Genomic DNA, 19,835 nt, shown 5'->3' with positions numbered 1-19,835 from the left:
GCATGTCCTGCAGATAATCTGCAACTCCTGTGCCTTTGTCAGAGCTGTTTGTCTGGTGCCTACTGCAGCCCCAGCTCCATGAGATTGAGACTCGTTTTCCTGTGCTCCCCCTGTTAGCCAGCAGGGAGTGCAGAGCTGGGCACACAGAAGGTGCTTGATAAATATGGTTTAATGAATGAAGAAATGAAATGATCTCTGATCTCACCGGACTTCATCTTTACCCAGAGTATTTGTTCCTTGATTTCCCCTGAATTCATGTCAGTCTCATATAAGTGCTTTTCTTTGTTCTTAACACTCTCCTCTCAAGATTTGAGAAGTGCCTGAGAATTATGCAGTGAATTAGGTATTAAAATACTTGGCCATTCAAGTGCATGACAACAGAGGCAGAGGTGAATGTTTATAAGTAGAGGTGACAATGAGAAACCAATGGCTTGCACCCCTACTTCTGCGTACTCTTTCAGATGATTATTAATGTATTTGAACTTTTTAAGTAAGACAGGCTTCATCCTAAAGTCATGTCAGTTTAATAACTGCATGTGAGTTTTAGGCTGAGCATAGAGGCAAGAAAGCTGCCAGACTCCCAGGTTTTGACCCACATGCTACCGCCTGCCATTGCGGGGACCTGGACAAGGTGCTTTACCTCTCGATTCTGTTTTCTTATCCATTAAATAACTCATAGGACTATCGCACAGTTACGTCAGCTGTGTCGATGACTGTTAACATAGAGAGGAAGAAAGCATGGCCCACACAGCTGTGGTGAAATGGAAGAGTGTTTCGATAGTAGAGATCAGTGCCAGTGTGCATGCGGGCACTCATGCCACAAGAGCACATTGCATAGACACCTGGTTCAACCCACAGTCAAAGCAAGTCTTTAACATCATTTAACTACTTTTTTAAAAGAAGGCAGGGGTGGCATTTCAAGGAGAGAAAACAGAATGCAGGAAAGCACAGGCGTTTTTGAGAGCAGCAGACACACCCGCTCACTGTCCTGGGTTTGTCCTTTGCGGGAGTTTACCGCCACAGAAAGCAATCAGTGAAAGGCACGTTTCACTGAGGTTTCGGCTGTGCTCCTGATGTAGGTGTGCTCTTATTTGAAGAGCTATTTCAGCTGCCCTGGCTTCTGGGATTGAGAAAAACACCTGGTGGGCTTCCAGAAACAACATCAGCCGAAGGCATTCCGACTCCTAGAGCTTCATGTTGTTCCGGGTGTGGGTTAAATGTGTGCTCATGGCTACGTCTTAAATGAAGAACCTGTTTGTGAAACGACAGAGACAAAATCCCATATGAGCCAGAAACAAACAAACAAAAAACATGAAATGGACTCAAATGCAAACCCAAATATCAAATGTTACAGAATCTAGAATACAGTATTCTTTTGATAAAACCAATTGAGTCTATTTTCAACATCTGCCTTTTAAAAGGGATAGAATTGTGAAAATATGCAGAGTGTGAAATTTTCCCATTTCCATAGTTAACATTGAACTCTGGAACATAATGCCTATGAAGGCAGGAATTTATATACACCTATTAATATTTAGGTAATAGCAAAGTCGTTATCACCTTAAAAATAAACACTGTTCAGCAAGAAGTACCATGCCTGCTTATCTTTGAAGTGTTTTCTTTCTTTCTCTTTCTTGCTTGCTTGCTTTCTTTTTCCTTTCTTCTTTCTTCTCTCTTCTCTCTTCTCTTCTCTTCTTTCTGACAGGGTCTTGCTCTGTTGCCTGGGCTGCAGTGCAGTGGTGCGATCTTGGCTTGTTGCAAAGACAGGGTTTAACTGTGTTTCCTAGGCTGGGCTTAGACTCCTGGGCTCAAAAGATCTGCCTGTCTGGACCTCCCAAAGTGCTGGGACTACAGGTGTGAGCCACCATGCCTGACTGAAAATTGCAGCCTTATTATTATTATTATTATTTTAAATTATACTACTGCATTCAGAGGAAGAGAGGGTTTATTTATTTATTTTTTAAGACAGGCTCTCATTTAGTCACCCAGGCTGGAATGGAATGCAGTGGCACCATCACAGCTTACTGCAGCCTCAACCTCCCAGGCACAAGTGATCCTTCCACCACAGCCTCCCGAGTAACTGGGACCACAGGTGCACACCACCACGCCTTTCTGTGGCTAATTTTTGTATTTTTTGTACAGATGAAGTTCCACCATGTTACCCAGGCTGGTCTCAAACTCCTGGGCTCAAGCAGTTCTTCTACCTTGGCCTCCCAAAGTGCTAGGATTACAGGTGCGAGCCACCATGCCTGGCCTGGAGTGATTTTAAAGTAATACAAAGCCTGTTAAGGTGTGTAGTTTTTTTTGGTTTTCATGATAGCAGTGATTGAATCTCATTGTTTTAAATAGCATGGTACATGTCGTAAGGGTAATATAACCCTGAAACTTAATCCTGGGTGTAAATAAGGCTTAGAAAGACCACATCCTGTGGAAACCATGGAGTCCCATAGAAATGTGAGGGAGCTGCTGGTGCACTAGGCAGTGGAGCTTTAATTATTGTCAGGCAGTAGACTTGCTCATTAGGGGCCCCACTGGCATGAACATACAGAGGAGAGCACAAGGATTCAGGCGACCATCCCCCTGATGTGTTGGAGCCGAGGACTGTGCAGGAAGATGTTATGTAATTCAAGAAAGCCCCACTGAGCCAACGCAGATGCTAAAATAATTCGTGTTCGTAGCTCACGGATATGCATCCTTTCTATTGAGATTGTCCTCTTTCAGTAAGGAGAAAAACAAACAAAGGCATTTAGAACGTGGAGGGTCTTTTTGCGGTAAGAGCCCATTCTGCAATACACTGCTCCACTAGATGCTGATTTATGTCGTTGTTGAATACACAAGTATAAAATGGAGTCCCAAAACAATATTTGTTTTTAGATGAATAATTCACTCATTTTCCCTGCATGAGCTTTTCTCATCTGAAGTGCTGGCCTTTCAGATTAAATAAATTTAATGTTTCAAAAGAATATGGACATGAATATTCATAAGGACCAAAACAGTGAATATAAATAAAAGCCCTTTTATATAACATTTTATTTTTTTTTATGAAGACTTTATCTTCCCCCCCCCTCCACTTCTGAGATGGTATAATTCAAAGCAATTTACCAGGACACCATTTCTTCTACAAAGCCTACCTGTTATTGAGGGCGTGATCACTTATTTTCCAAATTGTTTCACGCATCACTATTTTCCTTTACATAAAGAGAAATAAGGTAGTATTTGCCAATGGCATAGTCTGTTAGCCATAGATTCAGCCTAGCATGGTGCCAAACACTCAACAAAGTGTGTAAACAGTTGGAAGAATGCCAAAAATGAAGTTAAAAAAAGATCATATACCTTCAAAAATGTATCACTAGTTTTTGCATATAAAATACGCAGACTATTTTTAGATGTTTTTATATATAGGCCAGTGATTTAAAAGTTAAAAACCCTCATACATACAACACTTATGTTATTATATACTGCACAAACATGCAGCAAAGATTCCCTTATCCCCAGTCCTTAACAGTAGGATGAAACAGCTGGCATTTGAACAGGAAAAGAAAAATAAATAAAAATGAAGGCCATGGTTACCATTCCCCAAGGAAAAAAAAAATGGTTTAAGAAAAGCCAGCGCACTGTGATATTTGATTGATTAATTGTTTTGATGGAATCATCAATGTATTGCTATTTAAGTAAATCCTAAGTCCGAGTGTATTGTTTTATAATACTAGCTACCTAAGTGCTGTAACTTTCTCTTTGAACACGTGGGCTCAGAATAAATCCTTGATTTATTGGCAGTGTATTGTATAATTTGAATCTGAATACTAATGAAAGTGAAGTTGGAATAATTGCGATACAAAGGGGTAAATATGTGATGCGTTGTTTTTTTTTTTTTTTTTTTTTTGAGATGGAGTCTCGCTTTGTCGCCCAGGCTGGAGTGCAGTGGCGCAATCTTGGCTCACTGCAAGCTCCGCCTCCTGGGTTCACGCCATTCTCCTGCCTCAGCCACCCGAGTAGCTGGGACTACAGGCGCCCGCCACCATGCCTGGCTAATTTTTGTATTTTTTTTTTTTTTTTTTTTTTTTCTTTAGTAGAGACAGGGTTTCACCGTGTTAGCCAGGATGGTCTCGATCTCCTGACCTCGTGATCTGCCTGCCATGTTCTTGACTGATGTCTACATGCCAAGTTAGAGGCATGGGGATTTCTTCACATGCGGGAGGGCTTGTGTTCTGCTGGTGCACATCAAAAGGGAGCCAGGGAGAGATGAAAATGGTAACAGAGCCACTTTTGTAAAAACTTAGGGTAGAAAGTTATTTACTACCTTCTGAAATAAATGATTAAAAAAATCATCAAAAGGTACATTATTTTCTCCTAATTATGTAACTAGAAAAAATAAGAAGGAGGCACTTTCTGATAAACATTACCTTACCTGGTTGCTTCCAAATAAACTTTCTTTCTTTGCATTTGATGAGAAAGGTAATTTTTAAGGAAAAGGACCTCCTGGTGTTGGAACGAGGTGTTTTTGTTAGGGCAGAGAGATTCTCAAGGTTGTTTGTATTTTGAACGACGTCAATACCCCGTGTACTGAGTGAGCTTACCTCATGGTATTCCATTACCCTTCAGGGATTATGTAGGAATAATGTTTGACTTCAGCAGATCATGGCCTCTTTCTATGTTGCCTTATAACTTTAGACGACTACTTAACCCCTCAGTACCTTGTTTTTCCCAGTTGTAAAATTAAAAAAAAAAAAAAAAAAAAACTTGCCAGTAAAGCCCGCTTATAAAATATTTTCAGGTAGACACATTTTTTTCTATGTACTGAGAGATACTTGTGTAATATTTCACTTTTTTCAGTTCTTCTTCTGATGTTTCTAAAGACTTTATCATACAATTCAAAGAGCTTGGGATGCCTGGGCATTATTGGTAAATGGCTATCTTAGAAGCTGTGTTTACCAATTATTTTTCCAATGGATTAACATTTTGCCTGAGTCCTTTTTTGCCAGTCACTGGCATAATTACCAATTTTCAGGTTTCTGTTACAGTAGCACCTTACTTCTGACAAAAGTTGTTGTATTAGTTAGGTTTCTGCTCTGATAAATAATGCTGAATAACAAGCCGCAAATCTCAGTGGCTATAGCAATATAATTTATTTCATATTTCACACTCACTAGTCTTCAGGTCGGCTGAGTTTGTCTGATCTCTTTTCGCCTTCTCCACAAGCTCAGCAGGAAGGATGAACTCCGGAATTTGGTTTGGGTCCAGATCTGCTCCATGTGTCTTTAATCCAGGACTCAGTTGAAGAGATGCAACTTTCTGGACCACAACTGCCTCATTGTGGAAAGTCAGAGCTCCATGAGGGCTGGCAAAAATATGGATTGAGGCCTCTGAAAGCCTCAGTTCTGAACTGGCAAGGTATCACTGCCTCCCATATTCTGTTACTCAATGTGAGTCACACAGCCAGGTCCACGCTCAGGTGGGTGAGGAGCACACTCCATCTGCCGGGTTCCATGGCCAGGTGAGGAAGGAGAAAGAACTGTGGGCTGATCAGGCATTCCACCACATCTTCTACATTAGGAAACTGAGGACAATGCAAGAAGGCACCGTTGTGTTTTCATCCTCATGTTGGCCAAGAGAACCCCCTCCAAAAGAAGTCTTTCACAATCTGAATAGGTACTGGGGGACACAGGAGTACTATGTGGGAACAGTGCACTATTATTCCAGGCCCAAGGAACAGAGTTTGCTTTAACTATGAAGATGGAGATGAGAGCCCACATTCAGTCATAAGACAGTTGTTTGTTAATTATTGGCAGAAGGTTTGCAGACTTTAACTAAACAAATTAGGCTTTCAGAGAGATCCTGAAGTTGTAATGTTTGTGTGAGGGAAAAAAAGAAGGTACAGAAAATAAATGGACAAGCTTGGAGATAGGGCTTCATTCTGGGAAACTTCAGAGATCTTGAGAGCGGGGTCCTTGTGTTATCAATAATAGCTAAGAAAATGCCTGTATATTGTAGAGTTAAAATCGGTACTGGTGAATAAGTGAATGCATGCATGGTGAATGGAGAGGGAAGATGACATATATGGTACATGGATATTCACAGCAAAAGAAGGAATCAGGATTAGGAGAAGAGGAGGAGAAATAGGGCCGGAATCCACAGCCACCGTCCTTCTGCCCAGCCTCGAGACTGAGGGTTCAGAACAGATGGAGAGCTGGAGAAGACAGTCAGCTGTCTGCATTCCCTCAGGACACCGATTTTTGTTAATGTTATATCCTACTATTCTTCTTCTCAAGCTTTTAAAAATGTATGACATACCTCCTACCTATTTTAAATTTAAAAAAGCACAGTGAAAGTTATTGTTTTACCTCTGATTCCATCATCAATCTCTCTAACTCTGAATAACATTTTCAGAAGAAGAATGAAAGCTACCCAGTGATTCATGATTTGATCATTACTCTTTTGAAGCCCTGGCTTTCCTTCAAAGAACATAATATGTATTCTTTCGCTTAATAATATAACATTTAAAGAAATATTTTCACATTCTATAGAGTTGATATTCTAAGCCTAAGCTAACTGTATGGGAAGGATAGAATCTTTTTTACAATCTAGTCATCAACATGTTCCTGAGCTTTTATCTTGAATTATGATTATAAAAGATTTTATTAAATAGTATAAAGTGAATTTCCAAGAATTTCCAATTATGCTTTTCACAGTAAGAAAGATGGCATTCTACTTAAAATGGTCAGGTATTGAGTAAGAGTTATTATTTGGTGACGCAAACGGACAGTTTGGTTACCTTTTCTGCAACAAGAGCTCTCCATCAGTAAAACAGAAGCAGCAGAATGGGGTAATGATGACACAGAGAAGGTCTGAAAAAGGCCAGAGTCTCATGTCCTCTGTAATTGTTGGTGTGGTCCTTTTTCTTATTAAGTAGAAATGAAATTTAAAGGAAATATATATCTTTTCAATGGTTTTTATTTTAAAATCGGCTTGGTTTGGAGGTGTCAAGAAATAGAAACGAATAACCAAGTTAAAAGATGCATAATCATTCTTCCTAGTTCACTGATTCATTGATTTAGTCAACATTTATTTAGCACCAGACCTTGAGTAGAACTGCATGGCAGAGCTGAATGCATGATCCTTGTCCTATGTATCTGGTTGGAATATTGGAAACTCCCCTGCAGTGGCTGTCACTATAGCAAGAGTAACTCTGATCACGGGACTCGCTGACAACCCTTTGGAGCGGTGTAGGTCACAGGCACAGCACCTGGGAAGCAGGGTTACCACAGAGTCTAATTCAGTCCATTTAGGGTGAGATCCAAGAGAGTGTATTCCTAACAAGCTCCCAGGCATGACCAGGCTCGGGCCCAAGCACCGTACTTGGTGTTAACAAAGATCTCAAGCTCCACAAAATCAAATAGGATGCAGGGTCATTGTTGTTCCAGGAAATCATGGGAAATGTTGAGGATGCTGGTACCTCCCACTCTCTCAATGAACTGGGAGAAAAGGGCAGACAGTGCATCTCTGCAGGTAAAAGTCATGACACCTAGGTTAACACATGTACAGAACATACGGTGGATGCAAAGGAGTTGATTTAATTTTCATTACTTCTTCTAAGGTGGTTTTACTTACTTATAGTGTGCGTGGATCTTTTAGTGAAGAATATGAAATGAAGAGTTATGATACTCTGTTACTGAAGAGAGGTTAAGATGAGCAGGGATAAAATGACTGCCATCGAGGTGCTGCCTGAGGCACTAGGGAATTAACACGTGTGCAGCACCCGACACGTGCCCTGGACTTCCACGTCGCTGAGAACCTGCCTCTGCTCAGTCAGCCTCCTTGGGGCTTCCCTGCTCATAACTTTCAAGTATAACTACACCTGAGGTGTTTCCTTCCTTCTTTCAGCAAATCTGCGTTGAGGTTTTTTAGGTGCTGTGTAGAATTTGCAGATGCAGGGATGCGTCCCAACAGTGTCCTTGTCCCATAGAGCCTGCATATGTATGGGGGAAGACAGAAGATACAAAATTTCAAAAATATAAAGAAAGATGTAGAAATAAACATTCTAATTGCAATAATGATATAAAGAATGTAGGGGCCGGGTGTGGTGGCTCACGCCTGTAATTGGGAGGCCGAGACGGGCAGATCACAAGGTCAGGAGATTGAGACCATCCTGGCCAACATGCTGAAACCCCATCTCTACTAAAAATACAAAAAAATTAGCTGGGTGTGGTGGCGTGCACCTGTAGTCCCAGCTACTCAGGAGGCTGAGGCAGGAGAATTGTTTTAACCCGGGAGGCAGAGGCTGCAGTGAGCTGAGATCGCACCACTGCACTCCAGCCTGGGCGACAGAGTAAGACTCTGTCTCAAAAAAAAAAAAAAAAAAAAAAAAGTAGTGTGATTAGCAAAAAAGAAAACGAAAGGTTTTTTTAGATAGGGAGATCGGGGGATTCTCTCTGGGGAGGTGACAATTGAGTGGTAAGGCTTGAATGACAGGAAACAGCCAGCCAAGGAAAGATTTGGGGAAGGACTTTGGGGCAGAAAAACAACCATTGCAAAGGCCTTGCGGTTCCTCAGGGACCAGCAGGAGGGCCGGTGTGGAGGGAGTATGAACATGGCGGTGATGGGAGTTGATAGGATGCGAGACTGGAGATAGCACCAGGACTAGATCATGAGAGACCCTTATTGGCATTATAAGGACTTCAAATTTATTCTAAGTGTTACAGAAAATCATTGGAGGGGCCAGGCACTGTGGCTCACACCTGTAATCCCAGCACTTTGGGAGGCTGAGGTGGGTGGATTACTTGAGGCCAGGAGTTCAAGACTAGTCTGGTGAGACCCCGTCTCTACTAAACATACAAACATTAGCTGGGCGTGGTGGTGCATACCTGTAATCCCAGCTATTCGGGAAGCTAAGGCAGGAGAATTGTTTGAACCTGGAAGATAGAGGTTGCAGTGAACCGAGATCACGTCACTGCACTCCAGCCTGGGTGACAGAGCGTGACTCCATCAGAAAAGAAAAGAAAAGAAAAGAAAACCATCAGAGGGCTATAAACAGAGGAGGATTACTGTTATCAGATTTAACTTTTTAAAAAATTGCTTTGACTTCTGTGCGTAAAATTCATTCTAGGGGACACTGGTGTAAGAAAGGCTATTTGGATGCTGTTGCAGGAATCCAGGGATGATCATGTGATTTGGATGATGTTGTAACACAGGCAGGAGGGAGTAGATGGGCTCTGGATGTTTTTGTAGGGGTGGAAAGAATGAGGAAGAGAAAACTATTAAGAACACTTCCTAGGTTTGGGGACTAGGGGTTTCATTAAATGAGATGGGAGAGAGTACACGAAGGACAGAGATTCATTGGAGTTGGGGCATAAAATATCCCTTGTGAAAACTGCATCCACATACTCCAGGCCTGTTTTGGTAATTTAGAGTCTCTATGTCATGTCTTCCTGTAAATTATATTAACAACAATTTGGTCATTAGGTCTGTGTAATCCACTATAGTATATGAATGTGGGAATTAGGAGTTAGACCTTAGAACTGAGCCAGTGAACAGTTTAGCATAAGACATTGGGATGAATGAGGTTCCCCCAGTTAAACAGAAGATGCCTTTACACAGTTTGTGATGTTTGTATAAAAAATATATTTGTGACTCAGAGTAATCCTTGTGTGAAGTATTATCAAGGAACAAGATAAGAAAATAATCATCTAGGTGAAAACATATTTATTGTTTTACAGATTTGGTTATGGAAAATGTTAAAGTACATTTCTACTATACAGCTTTCTAGTTATGTTTCCAAAAAATTTAAACAGTGTTCCTGATTAGTAAATGGTATCAAAGTCATCAATATTCTCAAAGTCATCAATTCTTTGAGATATAGATGACATCCAATGAGAATACATTACTTTGAACTTAGAATTTGTCATGCGCATCCGTGTGAAGAGACCACCAAACAGGCTTTGTGTGAGCTTTTTAATCACCTGGGTGCAGGTAGGCTGAGTCCGAAAAGAGATTCAGCGAAGGGAGATAAAGGTGTGGCCATTTTATAGGATTTGGGTAGGTAAAAGAAAATTACAGTCAAAGTGGGGTTGTTCTCTGGTGGTCAGGAGTGGGGGTCACAAGGTGCTCAGTTGGGGAGATTTTTGAGCCAGGAAAAGGACTTTCACAAGGTAATGTCATCACTTTAGGGCAAGGACCAGCCATTTTCACTTCTTTTGTGGTGGAATGTCATCAGTTAAGGCGGGGCAGGGCATTTTTACTTCTTTTGTGATTCTTCAGTTACTTCAGGCCATCTGGGCGTATATGTGCAAGTCACAGGGGATGTGATGGCTTGGCTTGGGCTCAGAGGCCTGACGTAACTTACCATTAAGAATGCTCAATTAGATTAATGTATTTAAAAATTCTAAATTTCCTCAGACAATATTTACTAAATTTTGGCATTTCTGGTTGTATTCTGCAATAACAATAAGATACAATGTTTAAGAACTATACCCCGGTACTATTGTTGGAAGGTATAATTCCTATGGTTTTTGGTAAAATCTGTGTCTTTGAAAATTAAGTTACTACTGTAAATACTATGGTATTTCTAATTTCTTAGATTTTTTGGAGAGAAAAATGATTTTAATTGCTCTGCCTTTGGTTATAAAATACATTATGTTCACTGCGATGTTATTTCCTTTAATTTACTAGCCTAACAAAAATAGGAAATAGTTCTCTGATGGTGTGTTCTCCACAGAACCGCTGTGCTTTCTTTCTGTACCTAATCTTGATTAGCTTGCTGATGATTCTACTTGTTTATACATCCAGGGGAGAATGCAACAAATGGCAACACTCCATTTGTATATTAAAGTTGAGAGCCATTTGAAAGAGAAAACCAGAAGCTTCATCTTTTAATCTATGATTGACATGTTTGGGAATATCTTTTAATCTATGATTGGCATGTTTGGGAATATTTGCACTGTGAAAGAAAGACTGAGCCACACTGTGAAAGTCCATGGGCCTTGAAGCAGAGGCCTGAGACAGAGTGGAACCCTGATAGACCTGATGTGTGTAGAATCAAGTTAGGACCTATCCATGAGCCTGGTCTACCTTTGCTTAAGCTGTACCTCAACTCTTCTCCATTTTCATAGTAATTTTATGTCCAAAAAGTAAAAATAGAATATTTCTACCAAATTAGTTTGGATTTATAAATTGTAAGTAGCCTTGATATTATAGACACTTGCCTTTCATGTCTGACTCAGGAATGGAACATGGGATGTGAAGTGGGCAGAAAATACTTGAGATCTAAACCCTGGTTTGATTACAGCATAAACCTAATGTTACAGGTTGGATTATGTTCTCCAAGAAAGATATATTGAAGTCCTAGCCTGCAGTACTTGTGAATGTGACCTTATTTGAAAATAGGGTCTTTGCAGATGTCATCAGGTTAAGATGAAGTCATAATGGATTTAGGGTCAGTCCCCAATCCAATGACTGGGGTCTTTATAGCAAGAGGGAAATTTGGACAGAGATACAGGGAGAAGAGAACGCTGTGCAGAGGCACAGACACATGGGAGCAAGGCCAGGTAAGATGGCAGCAGAATGATCAGAGTTTGCTCAGGATTGCTGGGAGCCACCAGAATCTGCAATAGATTCTTCCTTAGAGCCTCTGGGAGAAACCAACCCTGCGGACACCTTGATTTAAAATTTTTAGCCTCCCAACTGTGACAGAAAATTTTTTTGTTGTTTAAAGCCACCTACTTTGTGGTAATTTGTTACAGCAGCCTCAAGAAGCTAATGCATTTGATGCATGATCTGAAGAAGCCATGAAATCATTGGAGCAGCTCATCTTCCAAGTCCTATGCTTTCTGCAGCCTGCCTTGGAAGAGATGGATTAAATGGTCCCTTCCACTCCACCGTTGTTTGACTGCACAGCTATGATACTGCCTCTTAAAAAATCCAGCTCAGAATCTCATTAGCACAAGGAGCTCTTACTGCACACTCACCGAGGGGGTTATGCCCACCCTCCAGAAAGAAGATGAGCTTGAACTTGGTTCCACAAAAGAGCTTTCTTCATGAAAAAGTGGTGACAGTGTTCATGTTCTCCTTGCTTAGTTGAGTTTTCATTGTATCAAACTCTTCAAAATTGGCCTTCTTTGGAAGATCTTGTGTTTTGGGATAGGCAGGAGCAGATGTGCTGAGTAAAGAGAGTTGAGTGGGGGATTTGCAAGGGGACAGCTTCTCTAGGCTGAGAACAGGGGCCGCCCAAACTGAGGCTGCTCCTGATTCAACCCAGTATCTGCTGTTGCCTGCCACAGGCATCTGACAAATGTCTGTCCAGTTGAGTGATTCAATGTAATTGATCTACTAAATAGAGAAATGGTAATTTGAAAATTAACATGTCTATAGCTAATGGCAAGTCCAGTTGGAACAAGGAGGATGTTGGAATGTTTTTAGAGAAGCATTTGGTAAGTAGATGCTAATGAGGTGGTTATGGCTTGGTTCATATTAGGATGCATAATAGTCTTTCCTGCAGACAGCAAATATTCAGTGAAGCATCTGCCATATGTGAGGTACTGTCCTGGGCATTGGGGTCTTGGCTATGAGTGAATCAACTTCCTGGTTTTGTCACTATGCTTACCCATGTGAGGGGAGAAAATTAACAAATAAATGGGGACTGTAAATGCTCTGAATAAGTAAAGAGAATGAAGAGGACTAGAGGGTGTGGGTGGAGGCAGGGGAGGATTTTCCATTTCGTGCAGGTGGTATGAGGCAAGCTACAGGAGGTTTTCATCCAAGGAAGAAACACATGAGACCTGTGCATTCAGAATCATGAATCTGGCAGTAGAATGCCATCTGGATTAGAGAAAGAATGGTGTTGGAGCAAGGAAGAACTGAAGGAGCATTACTGCAGCAGTTAGACAAGGGCACACATCCTGCCAGGAGGGAGAGCATCAGTGGGGAAATACTAGAGTCAAAGATGATGTACCCATTGCCATGGAACATTTTGCAGCTAGTAAAAAGTAAATAATATATTTGTGATTATAGACCTGGAAAGAGGCCCATGATATATAGTTAATGGAACAAAATGCAAATTGCAGGGTATTATATATAAAAGCACCCAATTATTATAAATATGACATCAGTAAGACATCCCATGAGCGTGCATGTGTGTTTCTGTAAGCTTGGTAACAGGACCAGCTGAACTGTGCTTAGGAATTCGGGGCTGAACATCACAAAGGTTTGTCAACCACTCGCGTGAACACAGGTTTGTGTAGGTCAGCTGAGAGGCTGTACTGCTCACATGGGGACCTAGACTGGGAGAAGCCTCAACTCCATGTTTCCATGGTTGCCGGGGAGGGAGGAGGACATGGCTAACAGTGCGTGAGCTTTTAAAGTTTCCACTCGCCTCTCACCTAACTGAGATGACAACAGTGAAGTGCAATTACATTACATGGCCAGAAAGAAGAAAGCAATGGTTTTTTGTAGAGTCCTGATGGTTACCCAAGGCTTGGAGAAAGGCATGGAGTGGACACGAAGGAGAAGGGTACACACTCTGCTTCCCTTGTTTTGGCAGCAGGGCATAGAGGGAAAGAGTATAAAATCGTATTTCCTAACAAACAGAAATGCCAGGAACCAGCTCAGTGAGTTCAGGATGGAGAGAAGCAGACAGACAGAGACAACCCACTGGTCTGGAATCCTAAAATGAGAAGACCGTGTTTTTGAGTGTGGGTGCGAGGAGAGAATTTTCAAAGGTGACTTTCAAGGATTTGCACCTGGGTTATTGGAGACAGAGCCATCATGGGCAGACTTGAGTTATCCTGCAAGACAAACAGGTTTAAAAACATAAAGAAGCTCTTGGTTGATTTGAAACTTGTGAAGCTTGAGATGCAAGTAGAAGATATGTAGGAAGATAGGCATGTCTTGCAAAAGGCAAGTGTGGAGCTGGACTTAAGAGACACACTTGAAACTGTTTTATTGGAATGAGTGCAGACGCCTCAGCTATTGTGCAAACTTGGGGTTTCTGTGCAGGATCACAGGAATGAGATCCCTGGCTCTGCCCTCTTTACCCTCTGGACAGAGCTATATCTAAGAGGAATCTCAGCCATGGGAGATGTCCCCATGGTAACATGGAAACCCAAGAGGTAGCATTCGACTTTCTGGAGCTTTTTACCCACACATTCTTTACATGTGCCAAATCCATTTTAGTTTTACATATGGCCCTGTTTGAAGTTGCATTGGAAAGCAGGCTTAAAAAAAATGAGAACTCTTTGGGATTAATAAGGAGTGAAGAACATTCTCCCTATGGGACTCGAAGCTGTAGTTGACTTTCTTCCTCACTGTCCCACCCGCCGCACACTCCCCAAGCACCACTAGCCAAACTCCCGAAATACTACCACTAAAACCTCTGATTTGATTTAATGCAATTTGCACAATTGACCTTTGAAAATTAATTTTGCCATCTCATGAAGAATACTTAACAGGGGCTCCTGTGTTCAGAAAACTGAAGATCTGTTTTCCATTTGGTTATCGTGGATAAGTCTTCCACAGACTTCCATTTCAAGGCTCAAAATATTTGCAGAAGTATATTTTAATGGAGATGGTATTAGAATTTTAAAGTTATCTGAAATTAAGCTACTCGAAAGTGATAATTTTAAAGAAATGCTAAAGGTTTTTGCATAGAAGCAAATATGTAATCATAAAAGAGAGGTTCTCTTTTGTAATTGTCAACTCTGGTACCTGAAACTATTCATGTAATACCCGTTATGGGATATAAGATTTTACATAAATGTTATGTGTCGAAAAAACAGTATCTTAATCGAGCATACTTTCTGTAAACTGGGAGGGTAATACAGAGATTCCAAAGTAAATTTCATTTGCTCAATAAGCTGTAAGTACACAACCATTGATTTTCCCATTCCTAAAGAAGCTTTTCTGATAGCTCAGTGGTTCTCAGTCAGACTTGCTGGAGACCTGGGAAGGGATCTGCACAGCAAACTCCCAGTGAGTGCTGCTGCTAGCTATCAGTGGTTTTGGAAGATAATTTTGGGGCTAGAATTCATGCATATTCCTTCCTTGGGAAGATGAAGTGAGGGAGGTGCGCCAGCCTGTCTGTGAAGATAAAGCATCCCTTACTACAAGTCCCTCCAAAGGCATGCCTGATATGTCTTCCTAGCCAAACTTTGCATTTTTATACATAAACGGTCTAAGACAATAGTTTTTGCCTTGGTTTCACGTCCCAAATATGGAATGGAACAAGTGGAATGCATATGATGCTAAATAATAATGCTTTACTGAAAAAACCTTCAGAGCCTTTATTTTTAAAGAGGTGAAAGAAAAAATATTTACCAGAAAAAAAATATTGCTATGGCAATGTGTTCCCCCACAATTTTTGGCCTGAGGGCCCTTTTAAATATAGATTGAATGGGAGGAGACGGGGGCATGAAGCAGATGGTCCATGCCCAATCTGGGCTTCCTGATGAGGATTCCGGGTCATTTTTCCCACTCACAGTGGGTTTCTCCTGGCTGTCGTCCCGAGACGGCTGGACTCACAAGAATTAGAGAAGGTACTTCAGCGTCCACCCGGTCGTCTCCTCACAGTGAGAGCAGGTGCCCTTCTCTCAGGACACAGACTACTAGATGACAGCTACGTGCATGACTGTCTCATCTGCTGGACCCTGAGGCCCCTGAGAGCCGGGGCTCTGTCCTGCGCCCTCCACCTTCAGAACCTGGCTGCATTCACAGGAGCTTCACACAGGCTTGCAGAATGAATGCTTCTTCAGGTCGAAGTGCCTTAACAAGCATTCATTCAGCAAGCCTGTTCCAAAAAGCGTGGAGTGCCAAATAGAAGAGGGCCTTTTGAGGACCCACGTTTATTTTTAGGCTATGTCTCCTTAATCTTCCCTGTGCTCTTCTGTGTATGACGATTACACAAATACAGCTGATCAGACACCACCCTGGAATAGTGAAGTGGTGACAGATGCTTCTTTTCAGGTGGTAATACGTGGTGCAGATTCCCAGGAGGGAAGAAGCCTGGTGTTCTCCCAGGCTTCCCCCTTTAACTCCGTCGGGAGCCCGGCTCATTGCCCACATTCTTCTCAGGAGCTCACGTCCAGACTTGGTACCAGAAGCGCTGGCGTGATTGCACCACATCCTTCCAACTGTGCAGCGCCTGAGCGTCCCCTTCAGGTGACACAGGTCACACTGTGAAAATGGGGCACACTTTCCTTAGCTTCCCTTCTGTCTGGAGTCAAGAGACGCGTGGGAAGCTGGCCACATGTCCCGTTCCCTATTTTCCTGACCTCAGTCCCTTCCAACTGGATTGTTCACCTTTCATCCTTTTTGATGTTCTGTCTCTGCTCTTTTTATGATAAAAGTGATCTTTTTTTCTTGTTACCTACTAAACCATTTTCTTTTTCATGCCAAACATTTCTTTGAGAGGTTTCATGTTGATTGTTTTGATTGAGCTGAAATTCACACAACATAAATTACCCAATTAAGGTGGCATTCCCAACGTTGTGCAACCAATACCTAATCTAGTTTTAGAGAATTTTTCATCATCCCTGAAGGAAACTGTGTACCTAGTCAGCAGCTACTCTCCATTCCCCACCCAGTCCCCTTCCCCCAACTACTGGCAACCCCCAATCTGCTTTCCATCCCTATGGGTTTAGTTATTCTGGATATTTGATGTAAATGGAATCATACACTATGAGGTCTTTTGCCCAGATTTTGTTCACTTACCATGTTTTCGAGGTTCCTCTGTATGGTAGCATGAATTGTCACCTTACTCCATGTTAAGGCTGAATAATTTTCTATCGTGTGGATATACCACATGTTGTTTATTCATCCTGTAATGAACATTTGTGTTTCCACCTTGAGGTTACTAGAAAATGCTATTATGAAATGGGTGTACATGTATCTGTTTCAGTACCTGTTTTCAATTCTTTTGGAAATGTACGCGGGAGTAGAACCACTGTGTATGTTTAACTTCTTGGGGAATTGCCACACTGAGTTCCACGGCAGCTGAGCCATCCGCAGACTGTTTTGTTTTGTTTGTTACATACCTGTGCTCTCAGCATCTGCTTTTACTAACTCCCCTCGATGGCACCTCTTCCTCCTCCATGGGTCTCCCCTGTCCCCGCCGTCCCTGATGATGCCTGTCCCTCCTCCATGGGTCTCCCTTTGCAGTTTGGTAGATCACTTCAAGAATCCTCAGTGCGTGTTCTAAAGCAAAGATACAGAACCCTGATAGTTTAGGACCAGCTTTGCATCCATACTCATGGAGTGGTTTGGATACCAAAGTGAAGTCCCAAAATTTTGAAAACAAACTTTTCTCCATCGCAACGATTAGTCTGTTATTGTAATCCAGTGAACTTATTTGCATCGACTGCCCTATTTTGTCCACAGATTATTTCTTAAATGAGCATGTCTCATGCTGTTCTATGCAGCCTTTAATGGGATGGAAACAGAAGGCTCTTAGAAACCAGAATATTTGTGACTCTCATTGTTCTTCTTCTCTGCCCATAGGTATCATTCTTCCTCTTCATCATCTTCGTGGTGTACACCATGCTGCCCTTCAACATGCGAGACGCCATCATTGCCAGTGTCCTCACCTCCTCCTCCCACACCATCGTGCTTAGCGTCTGCCTGTCTGCAACGCCGGGAGGCAAGGAGCACCTGGTCTGGCAGGTGGGTGCACCTCACATCCTCAGAGAATGACTTTCCACATCCCACCAGGGGTTGAGGCGGGTGCTGCTGGCCCATTCAGGGTGTGTGTAGTGTGGTACCCGCAGCTGTTCTCTTTCTGCCCCTTGAGGCTGACCCCCTACAACACCGAGGAGCTAGCCCCGCTCTACTGCCATTGGTGGGATCCACAGTCACTTAGCAATTAGCAACCGCAAAAGTAATGGTAGCAGGAAACTTGGATGTGACAAATCTGTTTTGCGATTGCTGATTGGTGGTATAATTTTGATGATCAAAAGGTATTCTTATATGTTACAATTCAGCACTCATTTTTATAGCAAAGTAACTTATACGATTAATTTCATAGTTTGTTCCCACCTTCGCTCTACCTTGACATTCAAAACCCTCTTTACAAAGGTAAAAATTTTCTTCATTTTACAATTTTCTATCAGGTCTATGAGCATTAAAAGATATAGTAATTCTTTAACATGCTACAACAATACATTTTGCCTTACTAATAAATAGCATTTCAAAGAAGCCATTCTATTTAGTTAAAAGCATTTTAAAAGCTGTCTGATTTCTCATGATGTACACCTACAAACATGAGGATGATTTGGAGCTATTCCTAATGTTCTCTGTTTTACCTATTAAAAGCACGTTTAATTTGCTCTGTGGGGATCAACTGCAACAAATGCAGCCAGGGCATAAAATGCAGTGGGGCTGAGAAAATCACAGTTGTGACAGCACTGTGCCATTCTAAAGGAACTTTAGGCACAGGTCACCTAAGCCCTTCTGGGTCTGAGAAAGCAGTTTTTCGTTCGCTTGATGTGCTATTTCATTTGGAAACTTGAGGTGGAAGTGAAGGCTTACTCTTGGGTCTGTAGTAGTCTCTCTCATTTGGAAAGCTTTCTGGGGATCCCTTTTTTCAGTGCTCATCTGCTACTGCTTATAACATCGCATTCATTAAGAGTAGCCAGGAAAACCTGCATTCATTAAGCATCCTTTGTCCACACTGACTGTAGAGGCAGTGGCCTCTGATTTTACACAGTGGGCTAGCGTTTCACCCCGGCTCATTTGGATATGACTAAGAAGCGCCCGCTCCCAGGAGGAGGGGGAGGAAGGCCATATGGCTCCTCTCTGCATTGCCTTTGACACATGCTAGGAACCTGCACCACCTGAGACACAGACAGAGGCCAGCCAGTAACCAATCCAATGAGAGAATGAAGGTGGGTGTTTTATGTTTATTTAAATTTTTTTTTTTTTCTTGAGATGGTGTCTCACTCTGTCTCCCAGGCTGGAGTGCAGTGGCGCGATCTCGGCTCACTGAAAGCTCTGCCTCCCGGGTTAATGCCATTCTCCTGCCTCAGCCTCCCCAGCAGCTGGGACCACAGGTGCCGCCACCACACCCAGCTAATTTTTTGTATTTTTAGTAGAGACGGGGTTTCACCGTGTTAGCCAGGATGGTCTTGATCTCCTGACCTCGTGATCCGCCCGCCTCGGCCTCCCAAAGTGCTGGGATTACAGGCATGAACCACTGCGCCTGGCCAATTTTAAAATATTTAAATGACAAATGAAGATGGTATGTATTCAAGGTGTGCAACATTATGACTTGCTAGATGTATGCATTGTGTAATGGTTGTCACATTCAGATTAATGAACACATCTATCACCACCCACGCTGTACATTACATCCCCAGCACTTCTTCATCGTATCACAGAAAGCCTGCAGCCTTTAACCAACTTTTCCCGGTTTCCCCCAACCCCTAGCCCCTGGAAACTACCCTTCTGCTCAAAAGAACAATCCAGCCTTGCCTGGGATGAAGTGCAAGAAACACCCCTGTGTATATTATGTCTACCCCAGCCTTCACTTCCTGTTTCTGCACTTCAGAGCCTCTCCTGAGGATGTCTGTGGGGCATTTCTCCTTTCTCCTCTAAATTCCACTCTTCCATCTTCTCATTTATTTGAGCTGTTAAGCTCAACATTAGGTGTTCACATATGGGTCAGGGTGGTGGGCATATTTTTGCAGTAGAAATGAGAAAACAATTTGCTCAGCTACTTTACATGCTGAAAATAACTGTGGGAAATCCCTTCTCATATGAGCAGTCAGACACTCAAATATGCCATGGCTCACAGCACTTTCACCATTTGAGGTACCCTGGAACACATCCCTTGAACACTTTGTACTTATCCTTTCTGC

At 42.2% G+C, this 19,835-nt stretch overlaps 1 protein-coding gene across 1 annotated transcript in view; it reads left to right on the top strand.

Annotated features, from left to right (window-relative positions):
- The window catches only part of ADCY2 (adenylate cyclase 2), a 429,519-nt gene that overhangs the window by 105,135 nt on the left and 304,549 nt on the right, over positions 1–19,835 (top strand). The window contains exon 3 of the mRNA XM_050792931.1: positions 17,482–17,643. Coding sequence (XP_050648888.1) covers positions 17,482–17,643 — 162 coding nt within the window. The remainder of the gene's footprint in view (positions 1–17,481; positions 17,644–19,835) is intronic.

Source organism: Macaca thibetana, chromosome 6 (assembly GCF_024542745.1).
Source record: "Macaca thibetana thibetana isolate TM-01 chromosome 6, ASM2454274v1, whole genome shotgun sequence".
Lineage (NCBI taxonomy): Eukaryota > Metazoa > Chordata > Mammalia > Primates > Cercopithecidae > Macaca > Macaca thibetana.
Note: the sequence above shows the minus strand (reverse complement) of the source record. Positions and strands in the feature narration are given on the sequence as shown.